The sequence below is a fragment of the Hesperophylax consimilis genome, chromosome 9 (genome assembly GCF_061612785.1).
Source record: "Hesperophylax consimilis isolate HC1 chromosome 9, BYU_Hcon_1.0, whole genome shotgun sequence".
In the NCBI taxonomy this organism is placed as follows: domain Eukaryota; kingdom Metazoa; phylum Arthropoda; class Insecta; order Trichoptera; family Limnephilidae; genus Hesperophylax; species Hesperophylax consimilis.
The window spans coordinates 25,341,206-25,366,940 of NC_142844.1; the positions used below are offsets into that span (position 1 = coordinate 25,341,206).

General features: G+C 34.1%; 1 protein-coding gene across 1 annotated transcript; it reads right to left on the reverse strand.

Annotated features, from left to right (window-relative positions):
* Positions 1–22,315, reverse strand: LOC149421104 (phospholipase A1 member A-like). The gene is made up of 7 exons (XM_089635164.1): positions 22,026–22,315; positions 16,064–16,251; positions 12,904–13,027; positions 7,051–7,296; positions 3,249–3,431; positions 700–862; positions 1–316 (listed from the first exon to the last, which is right to left on the reverse strand). Exons 1-7 carry the CDS (start codon positions 22,090–22,092, stop codon positions 1–3), a joined length of 1,287 nt encoding a protein of 428 aa, XP_089491290.1. The 5' UTR covers positions 22,093–22,315.
* Positions 22,316–25,735: the final 3,420 nt, after the last annotated feature.

The following is a 25,735-nucleotide window of genomic DNA, read 5'->3' on the forward strand; positions in this document are numbered from 1 at the left end:
TTATTGCGAATCATTGAAATTTTCTTCATCATCATTAAATTGTTCTGCGTAAATTTCTCTGTTTTTCTCAAAGCGAGCCCTTTGTCTTGATTGTCTGAACCTGCCTATCCTGTTGATGGAGTTGGGGCGGGTGTGGAGTGGAATGCGCATTGGGGGAGGTGGGCGGGGGAGGGGGTTGGGGTAGTGGGTATTGTTCTTGATGGAGCCGGCGTTCACAGAAGCCGTGAGACAGCACCGATCGTCCCCAACACCTTTGTTCTCATCGGAGGGGCAGAATGGCGCCGTGGATTTGCGGACGCAGAAGGTTCCGAACGCCCTGTAAGAAAAAATACCAACCACAATTAAAAGTAAATATTTAATGTAACTGGAAATCGGCTGAGGTGGTATTCAATTTATTAATAAATTATATAATTATAAGAGAGAATCAATCACTTTGGAATGAGGTGAAAATACATCATGCCGCACTAAAATCTTCTGGATCGAGAGCCAAGGAGCTTATCGCTTATCTCTATTCATAAAGCCCAAAAAACATATTTTTGACCTTGTGTAAAAAAAAATCTGAGTTGTAAAATTGGGCAATGTATTGCCTCTTGAAATCACAAATCTCTGAGATAGTTTTAGCTGTTAAAAATAATTCTGTATTTTTTCAGGACATTGATTAGTAATATGTGTGTATAATTTGTATCCATCAATACTTACATAAGTGGTGCAGCTTGTCCAATGAGCAAGGGGGCCCCCGGTGAAGGGGCCTGGGGCAAGACCCCCATGGGGCACCGCCGGCCGCAGGGCTCCGCCATTTGGGGGTTGAACAGACTCTCCGCTTGGTAGCAGATGGACCAAATATGACTACACAGGGGCTCATCTAATAAATAAATAAATAAAACTTGTTATTTTCATATAGATTTGAACTTCAGCTTATGATTTAAGTGGAACATCCACAGATGTTTATAAGGATTCAATTTTAAATGGCAACCGAAAAAAACATGATTAAATAATTGGTAGGTTCATAAGATAAAAAAAAATAAATAAAGGAAGAGCAAAAATAAATTTTATCCTCATTCTGTTGTTAGGTAAGGTAAAAAATCACTTTTCTTAAATGTGGAATCATTTTAATTACTGAATTTGTACCTAAATCTTGAATTAATTTTGCCCTTTTTAAATTGATGCATAATTAGATGGGATAACATGATATAAGTATGTACTGTTCGTCATTCAATGTTTGTAACGTGATTCCAAAAACACAAATCTTCCATTGCATGATGTAGTTATATAAATGTATAAACCATTTGTATGCATAGGAATATATAAATTACAAAAAATTAAAAGTTATACATTATTGTTTTTTAAATAAAAAGTGAAACTCGTTTACGAAGTTATCACTTGAAAAGTTTTCCTGCTTAATAAGAATTTAAAAAATGACACAATTTATCGTATTATAGTTTTTTTCCAGACATTCACTGTATTTTATAATATTTGCCTATTTTTTGCGGTTGATGCTATAAAAGGATTCTCAATTGTTTCCAAGGGAGCCTGCTATGCCTCAATACAAAGGACTATTCCATCAAAACCGTGGTTTCAGCAATTCCCTCATTTTTCCAAAAAATAAATTTCTTCACTCATTCGAATGAGGATCGGACATTGTTCCATTCCTTCCCATCTTTTTAAAATTCACGTCGTTGACTCCCCAGATTGTAAATTCTGTGGTCTAGAAGTGGGAACTTTAGATAACATATTTTTTGGTTGTCCCTCTCTAAACAAATATCCTCTCTTCTATCAAGCCTTATCTAAAATTGCCTCCCCTCCATTCAACATCTCATCTCTTCTAAGTCTGAACTCGACTCCAATTTTCATTATAATTTTGAAATTTGCCTATTTAAATAAAATTAATATTTAAATTCACCTTTCATTTCTCAATAATTTTAAATGATGGCCAGGAACACCCTTGAAGGGTGAAAGCCAGAAATAATGGAGAAAAAAAAATTATGCTAAAATAGTCTACTTATACATATTTAAATGATTAATTCGTGGGTAATAAATGTACAGGTGTTAAAATCCTACATGCATTATGTCATTTCTTAAAACTATTCCAATATCAATATTCAAAGAAAAAACACATTGCTGGTATGCTGGCAAGCAAAAGGCACAACATCCCGAAACTAAAAAAACTTCATACAATATTTTTTTAAATTTAAAACAAAAAAAAAATCATTTTCAGCTACAACCGCATTAATGATGTCGTATTTTTTCAATCTTACAATTCTACTCACGAAAATTTCAAACCGCCATTAAGTAATTTGAAATAATAACTCCAGAGGGAGGATGCAAGTAATCTGAATGCTGTAGAAATAAAATCACTGAGACGTATGTGTGGTAAATCCATGTATGACCTTGTTAATACATATGTGGGGATTCGGAAAGAATGCAAGGTAAGCATAACGAGTAAATTAAGATAGCAAAGCTTTGATATATTCGGCATATAGAGCGGATGAAAGAAGGAGTATAAGGAGAATATACAGGGTGTATCAGCACGTACCCGACAAACTTTAACCAGCTATTCCTTAGCACATTTGGAGTAAAAAATGTTATTGGCACTTTGCTGTCCGGTAACATTTTTTAAAATAAAAGTTTACTATTCATATTTTCACCACATGTCACCAATGTTTTATCCTTTGTCAAAGTTTGAAAACCCATCTGGCAATATTTTATTCGAGTTTCGTTGAATAATCACAACGAAATGGCATGGCACCATTCGTCTCATTTTTAACTATTATTATTTAGTGTGTATGAAAGAGCGAGGACGCTTTTTGACAAACTTGCTCGTAACAGCTGTTGAACACGAGAAACAATGCCAATAACAGTGACGGAGTGTGGATTTTATGTTTTAATTTAAAAAAAATTACCCGACAGCAAACTGCTCATTACATTTTTTACTCAAAATGTGCTAAAGAATAGCTGGTTAAAGTTTGTCGGGTACGTACCGATACATCCTGTATACGATACTAATGTGAATGGTAAAAGAAATTGGGGACACCCGTGGATGATATGGCAAGAAGTGAATCAAATACTTGTGTAGGGCCTTGTCAAGAGTCAGAATAGCAGAAGGGTATGTGTAAGACGATTTATTAATGTGAATAAAGCAAGAGAGTGTTCCAAATCCGAGTTGTTTGACAGTCAATTATTTGACATGTGGAGAAACGGTTTTATGGTTAGTTATTAAAATATTGGATACGGGTAGATGGAGTACTGACTGGGCGTGTTGCTGCAGTAGGGCTGCGAGCGCCCTCCGTTGATGCAGACGTCCATGTGCCCCAGGCGGCCTCCCTCCCCGTAGTGGCCTGCGTTGGTGTGGAGCACCTGGACGTGCAGGGCGTCCCCTGCGTCTAAACGCAGGGCGGGGGTGTTACGGATAAGTGGCCTGGCAGGATCCAAACCTGACCAGTAGGAATATGATTAATATGTGTCTACATACAAAAGAAATGCAGCGATTATTCAAATATGGTCACTAAAAACTACATTATTTTTCTCTTATTCCGCTTCACTCTTAATACGCAATATTTCACTTTCAAATAAATAGATTTAGCTTTATTAATTCAAAACATGATTTATTATGTCGGGGGAGACGGAAAAATACACACTTTTAATTTTAATTTCGTTTATTAAGTCACTTACGCGATATGTCAATTAGTATGCGGCGCCGTTATAGTCGAAGCCGACGGCGACTATGTTCATATCAAGAGTTGGATTATATTCATAATATCGTATTAGAATTAAATCACAAACCAGTCTATACAAACCTAGCGTAGCCCACAAACTACTTGAAAACTGGGATATAACTCTAAAGGGGACGCGAGCAGGCGTTATTAAAGGGGCAATTTTTTGTAACAGGAAATAACATGGAAAATATGTATTAGAATTAAATCACAAACCAGTCTATACAAACCTAGCGTAGCACACAGACTACTTGAAAACTGGGATATAACTCTAAACCCCTTTCGCGTCCCCACGCGAGCAGGCGTTATTAAAGGTTCCCCAACATTTATAGTAACTTTTAGTAATAATATAACTAAATTCAAGTATTAATTCAAAGTAAACATTCCATATTTACTGTGAAGCGGAATTCGTAACCTTTACCAAAACTACTAAGGTAACTACACCTAATAACTATACTAGTACCAAACGTCCCATTTGCGAACCAGTTGCATCTCTTTACCTTGTTTGCATTTGGGTGAGTTGATAGGGGAAGGAAATAGTGCAGAGTAAGGTGGGGAAGTACTTGGCTATTAAGATCTGGTCACCAAACACGACTAAAGCCATTTCATGCAACGTTTCAATTCTGAATGCTGATTTTTCTCCCTATTTTTTTTTTTTTTTTTTTTTTTTTTTTACTTTATTTATTTTCATTTCTTTACACATATTATACATATTAATAGATAGTATAAAATAACATAATATATAATACCAAATAGTTTACAAAAGAAATGAAAACCCACTAAGGCACTGACTGCCTGAGTGTGGGTAATATAAAACGATTACTATATTTCAAGTACCTAAAGTATAATATACATTAGTAGAAAAAGTTTTTTTTTTGTTTATAGTTATTATAAAAAGTAAAGAGAAAACATTATGTACAATAGTTTATAAAGTTTCAGCAAGTGAGTTGTAGAAAGGATAAATAAATTTATAGTAAAAGCGTTTCAATATCTGCGTCAATCAGCCATAATTTTACCTCTTTAATATATTCTATCTTTTTATTTATCATTTGAGTTTGTAGTGGTAGAAGGTTAAATGTACGAGGACCAATGAAACTGCTATGCGTCTGCATTAATTTAGTATTGGTTTGGGGGGTGTAAAATATATTATTTGTTCTTTTGCTCATTCTGTTTTCATTTATTTTGAAATTGTTTTTGTTTTTAAATAGATATTTCATAGTTTGTAATATAAATAATTTACGAATGTTAAATAATTTAGATTCCTTGTATAATAGGTCGGTCGAAAATGTTTTATTTTTGTTATATATGACTTTAATTATGTGCTTTTGAATTATTTGTAGAGGCTTAATAAATGTATCAGGTGCACCACCCCATCCTATTATGCCATAAGTGATTGCAGATTGCACCAGGGAGAAGTAGATCATTTTCAATTTTTCAGCGTTTAAAATTTCCTTGAGTCTATAAAATATGTAGGTTAGATATCTTAGTTTAGAAGTGGTTTGATTAATATGAGATTTCCAATTAAGATTTATATCTATTGATACTCCTAAATATTTTATATTTTTGACATTAGCGAGTTCGTTGCACAGGAAGCACATTTCTTGATTGCAAGTTGTATTATGGATTCTAATTTTAAGGTTGTCTTTTGGTTTGTTTTTGATGTTTTTATAAAAAGGTAAGTAAAATGTTTTGCTGTAGTTTAAGACAAGTTTGTTGTATTTTAACCATTTTGAAACAAGTGAAATACATACAGTTGCATTCGAAAAAGTTTCTGTCCAATTATTACCATCTACTATTATTGCCGTCTCATCTGCGTAAGAAACAATTTTACCAGGGATTACAAAATTACATAAATCATTAATATAAATTAAGAATAAAATCGGGCCAAGAACAGTTCCCTGCGGAACTCCGTTTTTTATCTGTGTTTCTGAACTATAATTATTCTCAATTTTTGTTTTTTGTGTTCTGTCTTTAAGATAGTTTGATAGTAATTTTAGTGTGTGTTTTTTGAAGCCCAGTTGAGTTATTTTTTAATGAGTAAATTATGATTAACGGTGTCGAAAGCTTTTCTTAAATCTAGGAATATGGCAAGACATTTCTTTTTTTTTATCGATAGATGTATAAATATTTTTTGTCAATTCATATATGGCATCCTCAGTGCTTAGATCTTTACGAAAGCCGTATTGGTTTTTCGATAGAATTTTATATTTTTCTAAGTGTTCAATGACTCTAAATTTGATGCATTTTTCGAATATTTTTGATAGGTTTGAAACAAGGGATATTGGTCTGTAATTGTCTAATTTATGCGTATCCCCAGATTTATGAATAGGTATTATAGTGGAGATTTTAAACTGTTCTGGAAAATGACCATCTTTGAGGCATTTATTAAAGATATGTTGTAATGGCGTTAATACATGTTGTTTTATTTGTTTTAATGTATCACATGATAGGCTATCATTTCCCTTAGAGTTGGATGGTTTTAGGTTATCAATATATTTTTCAATTTCATTAAATGTAATAGGAGAAAAATATTCTATTGAGTTAATTGAATCGTTATTAGAGTCTAATTGAGGAGATGTCTCCATATAATCATGATTAACATTAATGCCGGAAGATTGAAATACCTCTCTATTGAAATGTGGTAGATAATTTCATCATATTGAAAGTATATACCACACTGGAATGTTCCACACTAATATGCTGTATATAATTTTATATGAATATATGTAATATCTGAAATGTGACGACTGCTCGTTTTATGAGATAGGTAAGCTCGATCACCAAATTTTCTATTTATCTTTTCGGCCAAAGCAATTTCAAGCAACGCGCAACGTTTCAATTCTGAATGAAGGTATTACGCCAGGGCGATACTGATAGTATCTTCCACTCTGTAACGTGTCACAAATATACTATATATTTATTTACTTGAGTAATTTGTAAAATAACACAAACATATAACAATTAAATTTACTTGCGCACACCGGGATTTGAACCCGTGACCTCCAGCTTGCTAGTCGAGAGTCCTACCCCTCGACCATTACTGTGATGGGTAATCAAATTAAATTCTTGTGGGTAAGATTACAAAGTGGTACTAGGATGCAGTTACTACTATCTCGGAAAGTAAGTAATGAGGTAATCGAACATATTTATAACATACCCCCCTAGCAAGCTGTCTAATTCCTACATCTTTATCTTCTCTTTCATACATTTAAACACATGTTCCTTACATGAAATAACACATTCATTCATTAAAATTTACTTGTCTTGACCGCTCGACTATGGAGGTATCTTGATGACCTTTTTTCTGTTAGATGTAATTTCAAGAGATATAGTGTCTCACCTATGATCCTCGAAATCCTGAAGGGCAGGTAATTGGCCATGATGCCGCAGATGTGCGCCCCCAGCGAGTGACCCACGCAGGTGAGCGTGGCCACGGGCAGGCCTTGCTGCAGCAGGCGGCCCACCATGGCTCCAGTGCAGCGCGCCACTGAGCGCAGGTTGTGCACGGCGGCCACGTAGCATGGCGGGCGGCAGAGCAGCCCCCAGTCGACCATTATCACGTTGTATTTGCCGGTGCGCAGATACGCTGGAATAAAACAAGAATATATTTATTAGTTCGCAAGTGTTTATTGGTGGTTTACCATCAGACACTTGCCTCTTACACCGCTTTTCATTCCGGATGATGCGACTAGATAATATATATTTCACTATTTTGGTGGCGGTATAAGTGTGCACCAAATCATAGGTATCGCGTTCAAATAAACAGATGCGTGAGTGGTTTATTTATGACAGATCCATTGCCTGCAAACACGTTCACTGGTTGCGATACCTATTTACAGGGCAGCCTTAAGCCGTGAGAGGGCCCCTGGGCACACTGACTTTGCACCCCTCTCATTTTCGTATCCGTGGTGAGAGGGGGTGGGTCGCTAGAGAAGGCCGACCCTGCACTGAGTTTGGGGCCTCCTTTGAAAGCCAAAAGCATTCAGGATAACAACAAAAACCTAAAAAATGTTTCTGCACTATTATTATGGGCTGTTTTCTTACTATGAGTTATTGTTTTTATATATAAGTTCTGGGATTGTGCCCCGCGTGCCTTTCGAGTAAATACGGAACTGCCTATAAATGTATGTATATGTATTTTTCACTTGCAGTATATTCTTCATCACCTTATCACGTGCTGTGCATATTGTATGCTTTCAATTTTAAGGAGTTTGATAAAATTAACAATATTATCGTCGCAATTCCATCACGTTAGTGGAAGCTAAACTAACTAATTAACTAACCATCACGCCGTTTCCCCGCAGGAGTAGGCAGAGAGGACGGACCGCCAAACAACTCGGTCTTGGCACACACTCCTTGCCTCATTCACATTCATACATCGTCTCATACATACTCTTCTATTGTTCTGACTCTTGACATGGCCCGACTCAAGTATCTGATTCACTTGGTCGTGCCATGTCTTCCTCGGGCGTCCCCGACTTCTGCTACCATTCACATTTGCATCGTATATTCTCCTTACACTCCTTTCTTCGCTCATTCGCTCTACATGCCCAAACCATCTAAGAAGCTACAAGCTAAAAATGTGTATATTCTTGGAATACCTTATATTGTAGGTAATAGGCATTAAAATCGCTTGACAAACCGAGTCTAGAAATGTTCGATTTCAAGCAAAAAAGTGGTTTTTATTTATTTTGTAAATAATTTTACAAGAAAGCAAAAAAGTTGATTAAGTGAAACTGTCACAAATAATCTTAGCTATAATACTGTATTTTTTTACTTGGTTCCTTTACGCGTTCATACATTTCTATTGAAAAAAAGTTTTTTTTGTAGTTGATATTTATATTTTTTATTGAGTAATTTATTTTTTTATTTGTATTCTACTCAAGGGAAACGATAGTATAACCTTCAATTTATCTAAACCATATTTTTAGTATTCATAATGTACCTACACCAATTCGTCATAAAGATTAATCAAAATAGTGATTTAGCATTAAGCTTCGCCTTAACACTGTCCGGAAACTAGTGCAGAATCACCAATTTCCCTCTTGTACCACTAGTTCCGGACAACAAAATAAATTTAAATATGAAATATAATGCAGTTCTGTTCAAGGAATTTTGAATTATTTCGTACGACATATTTTTTCCTTCAGAAGGCAAATAAATACTAGATAAAACGCTAGAAACAAACAAATGCTAGAAAAAAGTAGTAAATTTTAGATATATCCTTCGAATCTTTTTGATATAACAATACATATATAACCCCTACGAATTTCATAAAATTTAAATGTGTTAACTTATCGGTTGTTATTTGATTCGCAAGTCATGTGCAACACATAATATGGGCACTGACGACTGGTACACTTTTTACAATCGTTAGTTGTAAAGTATACCAGACGAGAAAAAGTATCACAGATTATATTATGCAATGGTGTTATACAACACATTCCGGTATCGGCTTGCTTCATAGAAGTAGACATTATTACAGAAATAACGTACGAGCCAATTTTGAGACGACGCAGAATTTTTTTTAAATTTCAAATTATTTGTTCATTTTATACCACCAGCGATTTCAAGAGAATATCTTGACATCAAATGTTTTTTTCAAAGAAAATAAATCACCTTGCATACATAACCCTCAATATTGGGGAATGTTAGTTGTGAGGTTCCCAGGAAATTCCCGACTAGTTTATCTCAGTATTAAAGATACTTATTTCCCGGAGTAAGCGAGTGTTTAACCCTCAATATTGGGGAAAGTTAGTTGTGAGGTTCCGGGAAATTCATAACTAGTTTATTTTAGTTTTAAACATACTAATTTCCCGGATTGAGCGAGTGTGTAACCCTCAATATTGGGGAATGTTAGTTGTGAGGTTCCCGGGAAATTCCCGACTAGTTTATCTCAGTATTAAAGATACTTATTTCCCGGAGTAAGCGAGTGTTTAACCCTCAATATTGCGGAAAGTTAGTTGTGAGGTTCCGGGAAATTCATAACTAGTTTATTTTAGTTTTAAACATACTAATTTCCCGGCTTGAGCGAGTGTGTAACCCTCAATATTGGGGAATATTAGTTGTGAGGTTCCCGGGAATTTCCCGAATAGTTAATCTCAGTATTAAACATACGAATTTCCCGGAGTGAGCGAGTGTGTAACCCTCAATATTGGGGAATGTTAGTTTTGAGGTTCCCGGGAAATTCCCGACTAGTTAATATCAGTACTAAACATATTAATTTCGGTTGTCTGTGATGTGAAATATTCCGGTGTAACTATGAACTCCAAAAAAAACTGTAAAGTTTTCATTGAAATGGTCAAAATTGGAACTGATGATTTTGTAAATTCAGACAAACGATATAGTAGGTACCTACATACCTATAATCAGAAACATATTTTATTTTTAATTAAGTAATAATTCTTTATTTTAAAAGTATTTCTTTTGTTAAAATTTTTGACACCTCAATTTTCAAGTTTACTAACGGTGTTTATTCGAAGGGTAAGTTTCTGATATACCTCTAATTTGTCAATAAAAAATATAATTATTTTATATTGAAAATTGGCAGTATGTATCATTATTTTGAAAGGCAATGTGATTTCGAGGCAAATATTTTATAAATACTTTCGGCATCACAAATCCTACAATTAAAATAACTCTTGATTTATATTTCCATTTCAGTATTAAAATATTTTTTAATTATTACGTGAGTAATGTAAACTATTCTAACTACGTTAATTACATTTATAGCTCAACACAAATTTAGTATTAGTTTTATCGTTATCATCTAATAAAAATCCTCACGTGTATATTGTCTTAAGCTGAATTATTTTCGTTATATTTTTGTACTAAAAATTCATTTGAAATATAGTAGATACAAACTTGTGATAAAAAATTCCTACGAACGTACAAGTCCTCGTAATATAGTAGATACAAACTTGTGATAAAACGTCCTACAAACGTACAAGTTCTAGTAATTAGTAGATACACTCTTGTGATAAAAACGTCCTACGAACGTACAAGTTCTCGTAATATGGTAGATACAAACTTGTGATAAAACATCCTACAAACGTACAAGTTCTAGTAATATAGTAGATACACTTTTGTGATAAAAACGTCCTACGAACGTACAAGTTCTCGTAATATAGTAGATACAAACTTGTGATAAAACGTCCTACAAACGTACAAGTTCTAGTAATATAGTAGATACACTCTTGTGATAAAAACGTCCTACGAACGTACAAGTTCTCGTAATATAGTAGATACAAACTTGTGATAAAAACGTCCTACAAACGTACAAGTTCTAGTAATATATTAGATACAATCTTGTGATAAAAACGGCCTACGAACGTACAAGTTCTCGTAATATAGTAGATACAAACTTGTGATAAAAACGTCCTACAAACGTACAAGTTCTAGTAATATATTAGATACAATCTTGTGATAAAAACGTCCTACGAACGTACAAGTTCTCGTAATAAAGTAGATACAAACTTGTGATAAAAACGTCCTACAAACGTACAAGTTCTAGTAATATATTAGATACAATCTTGTGATAAAAACGTCCTACGAACGTACAAATCCTCGTATAATATGCAATATTTATAAATTATTATTCTTCAACGGGTTGGGACTGGGAGTATCTTCCACTCTATCGTTATCGTAATACTTAATAAGCAATGTAATTATTTATGAGTAATTAAAAACAAACAATAAAAAACACTAATGGTGTTAATCGAAAACACGCCGTAACATGCATAATGATTCCAAAATGCACGCGACGAGTTTTGCAATCATTTAATAATTTACCACGCGTTTAGCTTCTTGCTCGAATGACTACCTACGAGGTACCTACCTACTTTAAGTACAATCTTACTGGATGTTAACGTTTTATTAGTTAAATCACCTTTTTTCTAACATTCACATTTGTAGCATGCAAGATGAAACGATTTTGTAACACTAAATTATTGCAGTGATTTACTCCATGTCACATATGACATATATATTACGATAACGTCACTCATTTCAGTAACTATTACTCATGGCAGTGCATATTATGTAATTCGTTAAAAATAATCAATTTATTTTTACAAAACCTGATGTGAAATTGTGTGTTTTACCATATTATGTAAGATTATGCGATTCAAGATATAACATTGAAGGTTACTCAAGGGCGCCAAAGAGAAATTATACGAAGTAGACATTGCAGAATGTTGAATCGTGAATGGTTGTGAAATTGTAATATTCGTGGAATTATTTAGATAAGTACTTTTTATAGGTAGGGCAGGACTGAAATTAGTTTTGGCAGAACACATCTTGGCCCAGCACTCAATGGCCCTAAACATATGTAACTTTGTAGTCTGCTAACTAAAGCACTATTAGATACAAAAAGTTATATCTGTAAATTCTATATAATATGCGGATTACAATGTTGTCTGTTAAATTTTATAAAATAAGTATTTACCAAAATGTCTGTAATTAGGTGCAAATTAAAAATTGTTTAATGCAATTTCGAACGTTATACCTGAAATTGCAGTACGTATTTTATACAGAACTTCAAAACTTACAGCCAAATAACTGTTTTCTGTGGAGACCTTATACATTTTCCTTAACGATTATATAGATAAACATTCGTAGTATTTCTTGCATCAGCAGATTGTGTGTTTTGGCGGGTCTTTTTATAAGCTTACAAAAAGTTAAGTTTCTAGTTGTCTCTGGTGAAAACTCTTTAACTTTGAAAAATCTTCTTGCGAAGCTTTTTCTGATTCGATTACAAAATAAAATAAGACATGCTTTTGGAGAGGTTTTTTGAGAGTATGAATTCGTTAAAATTTTCCTCACTGTAGAGAGAAAATGTTGCTTTTCAATGATGGAGGACTAATATAGCATATGCTTGAACTCGCCTTTGTCCAACTGTGATCAAATAGCATATTGATCAAATACATTATTATTTTTAACTTGTATACTTACAGTTCTCCTCAGTAGGGATTCCTGTTCTGAGGCGGACCGTTGGTTGTTGCATTGGTGTTACATCATGATTTACTCTTCTTCATGTTTGTCGACCTAATCATCGTGTTTGTCGATTTGAAACCAAGACGATACTGAGAGAATGTACATGTAGGTATCTACCACTATTTTCGGCCCATATTCTATAGATCAAAATAAAGTAAAAAGCAGATAATAGAATTTGAGGAAATAATAAAAGCCTTACCATCTCTAAGTACGATGATGGGAAGCGTGTCGTCTCCTCCGGCATACCCGTGGATAAGCAGTATGGTCTCCAGGCTCGAGTCCCAGCTAGTTCCTCTCAGCCAATCTGAACTGTCTAGGTCCACCTGTAAACAAACATCATTTAAAAGTGACTAGCTTTTTTAAGAAAAGGACTAAGGATTTTGATTCTTGTATATTAATTTCGGTTCCACAATAAAACAGAGCATTGATAAAAAGTTTAAAAAAATAACAAACACACCAACAACTAAAAATTCAGTCGAGTAAATAATAATAATAAATTTATTTCACATAAAAATCATACAATAAAACATGCGGAAACTTTGACTAGCCAACTAGGAATGGATCCTGTTTTAGGCCAGTCAAATTGACAAGTTTAGTTCATATTATAATTTAGTACTTAATATAAAACAAAACCGGTAAAGTAAATAACAGCCAGATAGTAGTTATAAAAAGACAGATCACCACAGGAGTTGTAAGGTAGAAAAAATGGGAAGGGTAGTTTATAATATAGTTGGATGATTAGAAAATAATCGATAGCATTGATAAATAAAGTACAGATTAATACAGAATTGACAATTGTGTTCAGAGGTGATAAATATGTGTTTTTGTATTGTATGTACTTTAAAAAATTATGTTTCAGTGTTTTGACAATAATGTACATATATATTTTTTATAATTTTTTATAATGAGATTATCTATTGATCAACATATCTTCACTTTTTACCCTCCCTAAATCAAGGAGCCAGTCGTTGACCAATTTGCGCAAAACATTTGTACTTTTCGTTTTCCAAGCATTAGGAATGATATTAAATAATTTAGGTCCTAAGTACGAGAATTGAAATTTATATAATTCGCATTTATGAGCGTGGACCACTGGGGCAATCAGTGGGAAAATAGAGGTCCCAATTGATTAAGAAATATTCATTAGGTTTATAAATCCATGTGTAAAATAAACCTACCTTACTTCGTTAATGTTTGCTAACAGCAAGACGAAAATAATTCATCGAAGAAGTAAATCAACAAACTAGCGTCTTTGGTAATCTGAACAGGAATCACAAGGCTGATATTGCATTTATCGGAATTCATTAATATTACAGAATTTGAAAGGAAATTACTAACACAATTTTTTGGTGCTAACAACACTAGAATTAAGTGCATAATTATTCTATTTTGTTATGAATTAGTCATATCGAAAATCTATACAAAATAAAATTGACAAAATAATAACATAACACTTCCACCTTAGTAAATTTTTTTAACCAACAGTTTGAGAATGAGCAATAATCACATTTTCTGAAAATAAAATCGACGAAAATGTTGATCGACACTGACGGTAACGTAATACATTAAAACATATGCGGTTTGGATAACAAGAAAAACCTGATGCGGTCAGTCTCTCAAAAATAAATAATATACATTGTTTTTAATATGAAATCGTGTTCATAAAGAACATTTAAGCATGCATAAAGTTCGATTTCGAAATTTTCTATTGACATTTTTTGCGACCGTGTGTTACTTCTCATGGACGGAATATTAACAAATGTTTTTGTCTTGGTTTTATATTGACAAAAAATGTATTTGATGTTCCATAAATCCAAGGCAAATGTTATCCAATTAAAAATGACGAAGAAAAATTAATATAATATCTGTACCTCAGAAATCAAAGGTGTATTGTCACATTTTTGAAATTGCTCATGAGAGAGGAAATAGTGATATTTTTCCTTTGAACATTGTGGGGAAACCAAACCTTTTATGATGACCTAACTTAGTTTTACATTGTCGTGGGACAACCGTCTTTATACCTCTGTGTAGATACTGAAATAACTAAACAGGTCTCATACATAAATCATTTTAACAAAAAACTGGACAACCGACCTTACATAAGATATAAAGACACATAAATTAATATTCTATAATGCCCCCTCTTATCGAGGTCCAAGGCCGGCCATGAGCCAAGCTGCGCGTGGTGCTAGTAAAAACCTAAAGGGCGCTGTGTTAGGTGTTATGTTATTATCAGGCTTCTTGGTGCCTTGGTAAGCAGAGATGTGCAAAATGGGTACCCAAAACCATTTGAAATGCAAAATGGAAATGGGTCAAAACTTTTCCATTTGAAAATGCAAAATGCAAAATGGTTTTTAGAAAAGCATTTCAAATGCAAAATGCAAAATACCTATTTTAAAAATGCATTGAAAATGCAAAATGGTTTCTCAGGTCAAACAATTAAAATAAATATAGAATTTTTAAACAATGTTGTCATTTAATAATGGACATCAATGTAGAACAAACATTATACATGATGGTAAATCCAAAAACACCACGACTACAGATTATGAAACCACAAAAAAATTGCGCGGGACTAATGTTGCCAACGTAAAAACATATAAACTGCTATCTAACATTTAATATTACAGCGTTATGGCCCCATGTTCAGTATTTGAAGCAGTATTTTTTGTAATGGTATCACTCAATTGCCAGGGCTTCTACCAGGGAGCAACTTGACAAATGTAAATTATCTCTCATAGCGAGGTTGAGGACCGACTGATATTTGGGGCTTATGAAAAAAAGATGAGTGGAGATAGTAGGAAGAATGTTGCAAAAAAGCATTTAAAATGGAAAATGCATTGAGAAAAGCATTTAAAATGCAAAATGCAAAATGGTTTTTAGAAAAGCATTTAAAATGCAAAATGGAAAATACCCATTTTGCATTTCCATTTGAAATGGATTTATTTGAAATAAAGCACATCTCTGTTGGTAAGTAGTCCCCTGGAGCGAACTGCTCCAATTGTGCCTGCATAGAGCCGGCATTACCGAGGCTGAATCTTTAGTGGGGTCCGATACCCTCAATATCGCCCTTGTGTAGGACCACCATTCTGAATTGAAACGTCACTTAAAATGACCATATCTAGATAGCTATGTACTTCTCTACCTTCCTCTTCCACATCTCCTTCCCTTCTCATCTATCTTCAGCCTCACAATGCTCACAACATACGGGATGACATCGACTAATTGACTTCAGACGGTTAGGAGCAATACGGACTCTTGTGTGGTATTCATATAAATAAGGTTACTCCGGATAGGTATCAGAAAGAAATACTGAGCGCTGGACAGAGACGATGCGGTATATTATTGGTTTGATTTACCCTCTGTTTGGTGGTGGGTTCCTCCGGGGTGTACAGGGTATAGAACATGTCAGGGTCGGGACAGGCGTCCCTGTCAGCCCCCCTTCTCCAAACGCAGTCGGGGCTGTTCCCCTCCTCCAACAGGCTCTGGTTCCCCAGGTATAGGGCGTCCCTGATGGGGTGGGGCAGCTGCAGCTGAGACGAACATCCTGTATAAACAGATTTAATAAATTAAACTTTCGGAGGGATATTAAAAATCGTGCAATTTAAGAAAGGAGGCCACTCGTTGGCATTGAGCTAAGTGCGTGATCACTATTTGGCGTAGAAACGCGTTTGTATGGTATATGGTGCAGGTACTATTTAAGTCGGATGCAGGCACTACAAATGTATTTATTACCCGTCAGCCTAAACGATAGGAAAATAACAGAAAAGTCCGAGGTCAAGTACTTAGGACACATCAAAACAGCGGAGCTCAATCAATAATGACACGGACAATACGGACATCGAGCGATAGAGGAGATTTAGGGCTAAAGTGATTTCTCGAAGATTAAATAAGTGTAGCCCAGAAGCAGAAAAGCCAATTTTTAACACGTATTGCACCAGTCTACCTATATACAGGATTTTCCAATAAGAGGTGTTATTTTGATATTTAATCGTAAAAGATCAATGGTTGCGTTGCTTGTGTGGCACGTAGCACCGTCTCGTTGAAAGTAAACGTTGTCCAGATCAATACCATCCAATTCCGGCCATAAAAAATCATTAATCATCTCTCGATAGCGCAATCCATTCACCGTAACTGTTGCTCCAGCCTCACAGCATACCTACTCTAATTGGGGATGCCATAGTCCGACTGGCTTAAGACGGTTGGTAGCAGTTGCGACTTTAATAATTAAAGTAATTGACTGAGCGTAACCAAGTCCTATTTTAACTCCATCATTTGTCTGTTTGCTACGTTCCGGTTCAAGATGGTGGCCTTGGTGGATACTACCTTCTATCCTGCCCGAGTTTGCATGATCATGGTTCTTACGGCGAGCTTTCAATCAAAATTATCAATATATTATTACCTAACGGGCTAAAGAAAGTTTAAAAAAAGAATTGACGTTGAAATGGTGAGATTTATTTAAACAAATTGTATAATTCCTTATTTGAATAAAATAAAATATTTCTGGTTTACAATTAAGTAGGTAGGTATTTAAGTACCTACTTACAAATCTTATGATTTCTCAGGAAGTTTTTGGTTTGATTTATTATAAGAGAAAATAAAAACTTCTTCAATAAATAAAAACTACCTCAACTTTGGTTGTCCATACACCGTGTACAGATAGGTGGAAAGAAATGTGTTCAGACAGGCTGCATGGGATTTCTAATATCCACCTTCACAGAGTTTCTTGCTTTATGTCGTGATGAATCTCCGCAGTAGCTTTCTATGCTGACCATTCCGGTTAATCTAAAGCTTCGTTACCGGTTAACTAAGCTTGTGGCTAAGCGATTGGAAGCTTTGAAAACATTGATGAATTGGATTTTCATTTCTATGCAAAACACATATTATAATGATGGCGTTTAACGTGATTTTCAGAAGAAGGTAAAGAAGGTAAAAAATACACCCTTGTAAAATTGTGATTACAAGTATAATGAGAAAATTTTACAAAATATGAAGCAATATTAGTAAAACGTAAGAGTAACATAAAGTAAAAAAGAAATTACAACAACACTACATATAAGACAAATCATTAAAACTAATTTACCAACGCTACTCTAATTTGTAGGATTCAACAAAGTGTTGGTGTAGATTATGCTTAATTCTATATATGGAGTCAATAAATAAATCCATAGCACCCCCATACTTGTTGCCCAGATCATGCATCCTATTGGTCAGTGAGTGTGTCTGATAGTTGGTCGAGTATGTATTACAGAAGAATGTTATATTTTTGTCTTGTATTCCTAGTCGGCACATGTAGTTATTTTGATATTCAATCGTAAAAGATCAATGGTATCGTTGCTTGTGTGGCATGTTGTGCCGTTTTGTTGAAATTAAACGCTGTCCAGATCAATACCATCCAATTCCGGCCATAAAAAAATCATTAATTATCTCTCGATAGCGCAATCCATTTACCGTAACTGTTGCTCCAGCCTCATTTTCGAAAAAGTAAGGTTCAATGATTCCGCCGGACTATAAACCGCACCAAACAGTCACACGTTGAGAATAGAGAGGCTTTCAATAATAAATCTTGGATTTTCCGAGTCCCAGATGCGACAATTTTGCTACCCTACCGTTTGTTAGTTTATAAGAACTAAGCGCACAAACAGACAGACGCGGATAGCGACTTTATTTTATACTATTTAGAGATTTGAGATGAACGGAGCTGAATCTTCGCAAATAATAAAGTCGTAAAGCTCTGCAAAATGTGTACTTACCCGCATTTGACAGTTTTCCGTTATATTATAAGTACTACTTTCCGGTCACCGTGTATAAAAAATGAGATTTTTCATAATGATTACCTTTACACAATAAAGTTAACCATTTCGACATTCTAATCGTTTGTTAATGATGTATTCTCCGTCCTGCATCACAGCAAAAATAATTATTGTAGCTATGTTATTAGTTATTAGGTACAATAAGTTATTTTCTTCGGAAAATAAATTGTTTGCTTAACCTCTTTTGTATGCAGCGATAAGTTTTTCCAATTTTTTTTGTTTCAGTTTTCAGAATGTTTTTAGTGTCCAATTTCAAACAGAATCTATTAACTCAAAGAAGAGTGTCGTGGTGACGTGGATTTAATGTTTATATAAATCTATAGTTTTATTTTCAGATTTGAGTCCACATTAGATTTAGAAAAACCACCCCAGCGCCTTTTGCGCCCATCCGTAAAAGCAGAATTTTGATAGTAATTGATGAAACTTTGCATACTTCATTTTCAAAACATGTCAAAAAATATTAGTCTACATCTAATTTCAAAAATTTCTGCATAATCCCCGGGCAACGCTGGGATCTTCGCCTAATATATATTTATATAGAGAAGAGTGACTGTGGCGTGAATTTAATTTGTATACTAATATGCAGTTTTATTCAAATTTTCCATACTTGGCCTTCAAAAAAACAGGAAAGTCACTTTGAAAATTAGATTTCGAAAATTTATGCGTGAAGCCCGGGCAACGCCGGGGGATTCGGGAAATATCAAATAATAGCATCAATACAGAAAACTTTAAATACAAATTGCTGATGCTGATTGGAACAACAATTTATTGGATGGATATTCAAAAGGGATTCCCGAAAAAAATTAAGACAAAAATTATGATAGTTTATGTTGACGATGACATGTTCCATGACGATTTAAAATGTGCCATTTTCGATTTGCCGCCAAAACGACATGTTCGTTTTTATGGTTGAATTCGGCAGGGTTTACGTCAGGCGGTTTACGCGGGGTTTATCATCAAAATGATAATTCATCACATCTTTAAAAAATTATATAAAGTCATGGAAAGTGATGAAACAAAAACTTTATTAACTGGGTTAAGTAGGTTAGGTTAGGTTTAAATTATTTTTTTCATCGTTTCTAATGATTTTATATCAATTTTTAAAGGTGTGTTGAATTGTCAGTGTTGAGTGGCAATCATGGAACCGCATTTTCTATATCTCAATAACGTTAGCCAGTTGGTTGGAACCGTTTCGGAATGTGCGGTTTTATATCGTTTTTTTTAAATCAATAATAACGTAATGAAAACATTAAAATTGCATATTTTTAGTACGATAATCATAATCTGAAAAATAAACTTTAAGGACGGGTTGTTTCACAGAATTATTTTATTCCCTTTTATTTATGCATTTAATCGCCTAAAAAGTCTTTTACATTTGAACAATTCATCAAATTTCAAAGTTGTATTGCAAGTTATATGAAGGTTCTAATTTATGTTATATTATTATATCATTATTGAACAGTTGCTTCACAAAACTGAATAGTAACAGAACTTGGATAAAACCTTCACAGAACTTGAAAATCAACATTGAAATTTGATGAATTATTCAAATTCTGCGAAACAACTCGTCCACACATGTTTAAGGTATTCATAGTTTGCGAAAATACCCCAATATCGGTATGTCATTTTGTAGATAACGTTGTTTGACTGATTTTTTGCAACTAGTACTAAAAATGGGAGCCTATCGATTCCAAATTCAAATGCACAATCACCTACTCGACATGGCCGATCTACTTAATAATATTTCGTATGAATTATCAAACAATGCGTGCACCAACGATTTTGTAAGAAACCATCTCAAGGGTGCTAGCTGGTAGCCAAAGGCCGTTAGGCAATATGTAACGTTTGTTCACTCAATAATTACTGTACAAGTTATTGCCCACTTTAATATCGAATAGCATACCTGGGAATAACAAATGGTTACCCATGCACGGAAAATCATCATGGCGAGTCCTTCTACAGGAAGTTCAATGAACACAGCACGTAACCCAGATTCACCTGTACCTGTATTGTCTTTACTGTTTACGGGCATGTGAGAATATTACGATAAATTAATCAATGAGGCAAGGCAGGTACTTGGAATGGTTGAAATGACTTTCAAAATATTTTATTTTTTTGCGTGAGACTATGTTACATTGGCGTGGCACGACTTTTCTTCCGATTTTCAGAAAACATTTTTATATTTTCTGATGTTTGTAGGTTTGGTAAATACAGTACAGTAGAATTTGAAAAATATGTGACTAATTGAAGTAAAAATGCGAAAATTTCTAAACCGACTCGTCCCCCTTGGGTGGTTCACAAAACAATTGTTAAAATCAAAATTTAATAAATATAACCCGCAGAAAAAAGATTATTAATAGCATGTAGTATCCTGTAACATCCCACCTGAACTACTGCACAAGTGTTTATTTATTAAGCTATAAAACGCAAGTTAAAATAATGGAAATAATTCAAAACAGAGGTATTAGGTCTATATTGTGCTGTAGCAGATATATATCTAAGTGTGTGGCAATGTTATTATCAAGGTCTATAATGCCCTAGTATTTATATTCAAGTTAAAAAATAAAATGTCAACAGATTATATGCTAAAGTGTTAGTATTAATAGTACAGTCCATGGCTATTCTAGGAGAAGCTGGAACGGTTTTATGCTTCCTAAGACAAATTTATCGGCAACACAAAACAATATTTATTTTAAAGGTTGCAAAATGTTCAATGAACTCCCTTTAAATGTTAAGGAAGCCAAAAGTCTTGCAATTATACGTGGGTTATGTCTTAATGTTGTGAAGTCCAAATTATTAGTACGTAGGTAATAGAATATTTTTATAGTAGTTTTAGAATAGATGTACACTTTATATAAAAAGATATATTTTATAAGTAAAAAAAACACACTTAAAAAAAAATTCGGTTGTGATATTGTGTCTGTCTATAACACCGGTTCAATGAAAGTTAGAACTTTTGGTTTGATATTGATTTTTTTTAAAATTGGAAGTGTTGAAATAGTCCAATTTAACTTCCAGTGCTCCCAAAGCGCAGAACGAATGTAAACTATCAAATCCAGTCCCCGCGCTAATACTATCCAGATAATAGTGGAACACGTTTAGATGAGACATCAGTACACGTTGGTAACAGCATATCCCGTAATTTTTCACGGATCTGCACTAGTTAAGTTCCAATTCTTTTTGCGCATTTGAGGATAAGGTATTAACTTGAATAGTGTTAACAGAAACGTTAATTCATCTATCAATATTTATAATGGATGCTGTGAAGAGGGTCTTTTTAAGGAAAGCGAGGAGAGGAAATTCTGGGATGGACACGGGAATCTAGGGATCCAGAAGTGACGGACCTATGAATATATTTCTCAGCAAGGCATTGGGTAAGAGAGGGGGAGTATCTTGCACCTCTCACCTTGGGGTAACTTATGGCAGAGTTGTCAAATAAATGGTTAGGTAAAAATAAGTGGGTACTTGTTAAAAAATTGGTTCTAAATAAAATATCGTTAATCTATACCTTGAAGAAAAAATACTGTCAGAATAATTGCTGTGGACACCAAACTTCCTGTAGACCGTAAAACCATTTTGATTTGATTAGGGAAAAAACCAAACGCAGCAACGAACACACTGCGAAAACGTCCCAACAAAACTGTCACTTTCCAAATCCGCGGGAAAACGGGTTTACCTTTGGTGGCAAAACAAAAACTAAACAAGAAATCTCCAGGTCTTAAATAAGGGATTCTCTAACAGGTTTACGTATTTAAGTCCATAATGCGTTATTTTTTATTTCATAAATACAAACGAAGGTGTTTCGAGGAGCGAAGACTGAACGAGACTGGCAAACTTCTTCGAAGCGTTTGAGTAACAAAGAACTCTCTCTTGCAACAGTGCTTATTTACATATATATGCACGCAAAAGTATTCGTGTTGAGGAGTCAGTTTTCCTTGTCATTTTAAACAGTATAATTTCATATTTTTTTAATTTGGTTTAATTTTAATACGTTGATCATTGATGTATTACGTTGATACTATATTTATTATGAAAAAGGCGGTTAAAAAGTTGGCGATTTTAATTTTTTTTTAATAGCACTGATTTCAAGTTAATTGCTACTGGAAACAACTATTTAAGTCGGGGAGGTGTAAAACATGCACAAAATAAGTTTTTAGGTTGTGTTAGTTAGAGTTATTTTAATAATATATGCATTGACAAGTCGTCTGAATTATTACCACAAAATAAAAATAGTTACCAACATTGAAAGCCCACACCATTAATCCAACATAATTAATGGGATATTTTCATACAATGCGACGTCTGTAAGCATTTAATTTATTTAATGTTGTCTCCAGTTCTGATGGTGTAATTAATAATTACCACAGTTACTTTTCAAATTAACCTGAAGGTAGAAAATATTAATTAAGAGTTAGTTGATTGCTCATTTTAAATAAATAAATTTGATTTATTAATTAAATAAGGCCTCAATGGTCGAGGGGTAAGGCTCTCGACTAGCAATCCGAAGGTCGCAGGTACAAATCCCAGCTTGCGCATAGTAAATTTTATTTGATTAATTTGTGTTATTTCATAATTTAATAATTTATAAAATGTAAAAATTTGTGACACGTTCCAGAGTGGGAGATACTCTCAGTATCGCCCTCGTGTAAAACCACCATTGAGAATTGAAATGTTGCTTGAAATGGCTTTAGCCGTCTTCAGTGACCAGATTTGACCTTCCTCTTCCCCATCTCCTTCCCCTCCCTACTACCTTCAGCCTCATAATACTTAACAGTAGTTGAATTTAAAATGTAAAGTCAGATATGATTTGAGATTTTCACGGCCAAAAGTATTATTTATTTGTTAGGTTTTATGCGGTGTTGCGCAACCTCCTTCTTTAGCCAACGTTTCGGACAGCATTACAGTGTCCGTCATCATATCTGCCCTGATGCAGGACACCAATGCTGTCCGAAACCTTGGATAAAGAAGGAGGTAGTGAAACACGGCACAATTCCACAAAAGTAAATCACTATATAATGTATTAAAAAAAGCACATGTCTTTAAAAACTCTCTTCGTATTTTGAATTCCTGAAAGGTGTGCCAGAAACAAACAGGTATTCTGTTAATAAAGAAAGAATCACATTGGCAATAAAACCATTTATCACTATAATATACATAATTTTACCGTTAAAGGATGATGTTCAATTTATTGCCAAAAGATTTGCGGAGAAAGTCGAAGTTGTTGATATGTTCGTATATATGTATATCAGAACAGCGCAGGTTCAAGTAAAAAATATGTTTCTAATTTTCTCCTATTTATAAAACTAAGCAAAATTTCCTCTGAATACATAAGATTTGTAAGTAGGTTAATTAAAAACACAAATTTAATTACTAACCATAAATATTTAACCCAATTTTTAAAATTTATTTGTCAAATAAAGAATTATACAATTTTTCATAAGAAATGTCACCATCTTAGTGACTTTTCTTTTTCAAATTAAACTTCCTTCAGGCCGGTAGGTACTATAAAACTGATTTATCCAATTTGACAGCTCTTAGTACCTAGGAACCACGATTGTTCGAATTCTGGTGGGATAAAAGGTAGTATACTGGAACTAGAACGTAACGAACCAATTTATAGACAAATGGTCGAGTAAAAATAATACTGCACCACGCTCAGTCAATTATTATATTTATAAAACCTAGATTTCAAAGGTTATATACCACTGTAACTTGTATACTCTCTGAATATTATAAACACGGTTGAACATGCTAATTGGATGCAAGCATGCAAGTAGATTTATGGCTCCTTTATTTGTCCAAGGGAAAACTTAAAATCTTGTATTTTTTCCCTTTCCCCATTTTGTACTTGTTGTATCAGTTATCTCCAATTGCGGAATTTTCTCTAAATTTTTCCTTGAAAATAGGCTGTTTTCAACTATGTAAATATGACTTCCAGTACGCCCCTATATTGGGAACCAGCAGCGTGGTAATGGCATTCAGCTTTTAGCAGTCATTAAAATGTTTACACTTCACCAACTCCATGCACATATTTTTTAAAGTAATAACCTTAATTAACAATATATATGAGTCAAGTTCAAACATACCTCGCCAACGATAATGTATTGCAATTACCAAAAACAAAATATTGTAAGCAATAAATTCTGTGTAGGTAGGTACCTATTTTATTTTAAGTGAAATCAGGTTTAATTTCCATCGGTATACTGTAAATGCAATAAAAACAGTAGTGAGGTGACCAATTTTCATCTTTATCATTTAATCGAGAAGGTGTGCATAATTCAGCTGACGATACGAGTGTTGTCGTAAAGTTGGCAAGAATTTCACACTACGCAAGTTCGTACAGCTCGATTATCATCTGGATTTACAACGAGGTTCTCGTTGTGGCTACATGTTAAAGTTAACGGTTTCGCTCGCATTCCAAAGCCTTCACAAGCGTATTGCTTTGGCACGCGAATAACAATAACGGATATCAGGACCTATTTGGTCATCTCCCATTAGTACACGCCATTACTCCTAGATTGGACAAACATTAATAGTAGGACGCAGGGCCGGCCCTACGCTAAAAACCTCAAAGGCGCTGTGTTAGGTGTAAGGTTATTATTCTCCTTGTAAATACTCCTTGGCTCCTTGGCAAGTCAGCGGACTGCTCCAATTGCACCTGCACGGGACCGACCTTGGTTGGAAAGCCCTATCAGCAGTGTTTCCTTTTTTTCCGTAATATGTTTGATATATGCGGATTTGACATTACTTCGGGCAAACCAGCAAAACATTTTAATTTCCAGTGGTGTTTTGCCATAATTATATGATTTTAATTGTTTATTCCTCCTCTCTTATTTATAAGTATTCATTCTTATGTTGTTTTTCGTTATAATAATTATGTTCGTTATAATAATTATATTCTTATGTTCGTTAATAAGTATTAGATTATATTAAAACGTAAATTGAATAAAATAAAGTTATAATACAGAAAATGTATTCCCAAGCACGGGAAATCCTAGTGGGGGAAATATTAAGAACATAATGCACACATAATAGTAAAATAGTAAATAAATAAAAGCCATGGGCGTGAAAAATCAAATAAAAAATATGTTAGCAACAATAAATCTAGAACAGAAATCATTTTGAAGTATGCGGCTTTAAAAAAAATGTCACTTAATGCCACGTGGAAAAAGCATTAGACGTGATGTGGCAAAAGAATAAAGTGAAAATGTATATTTT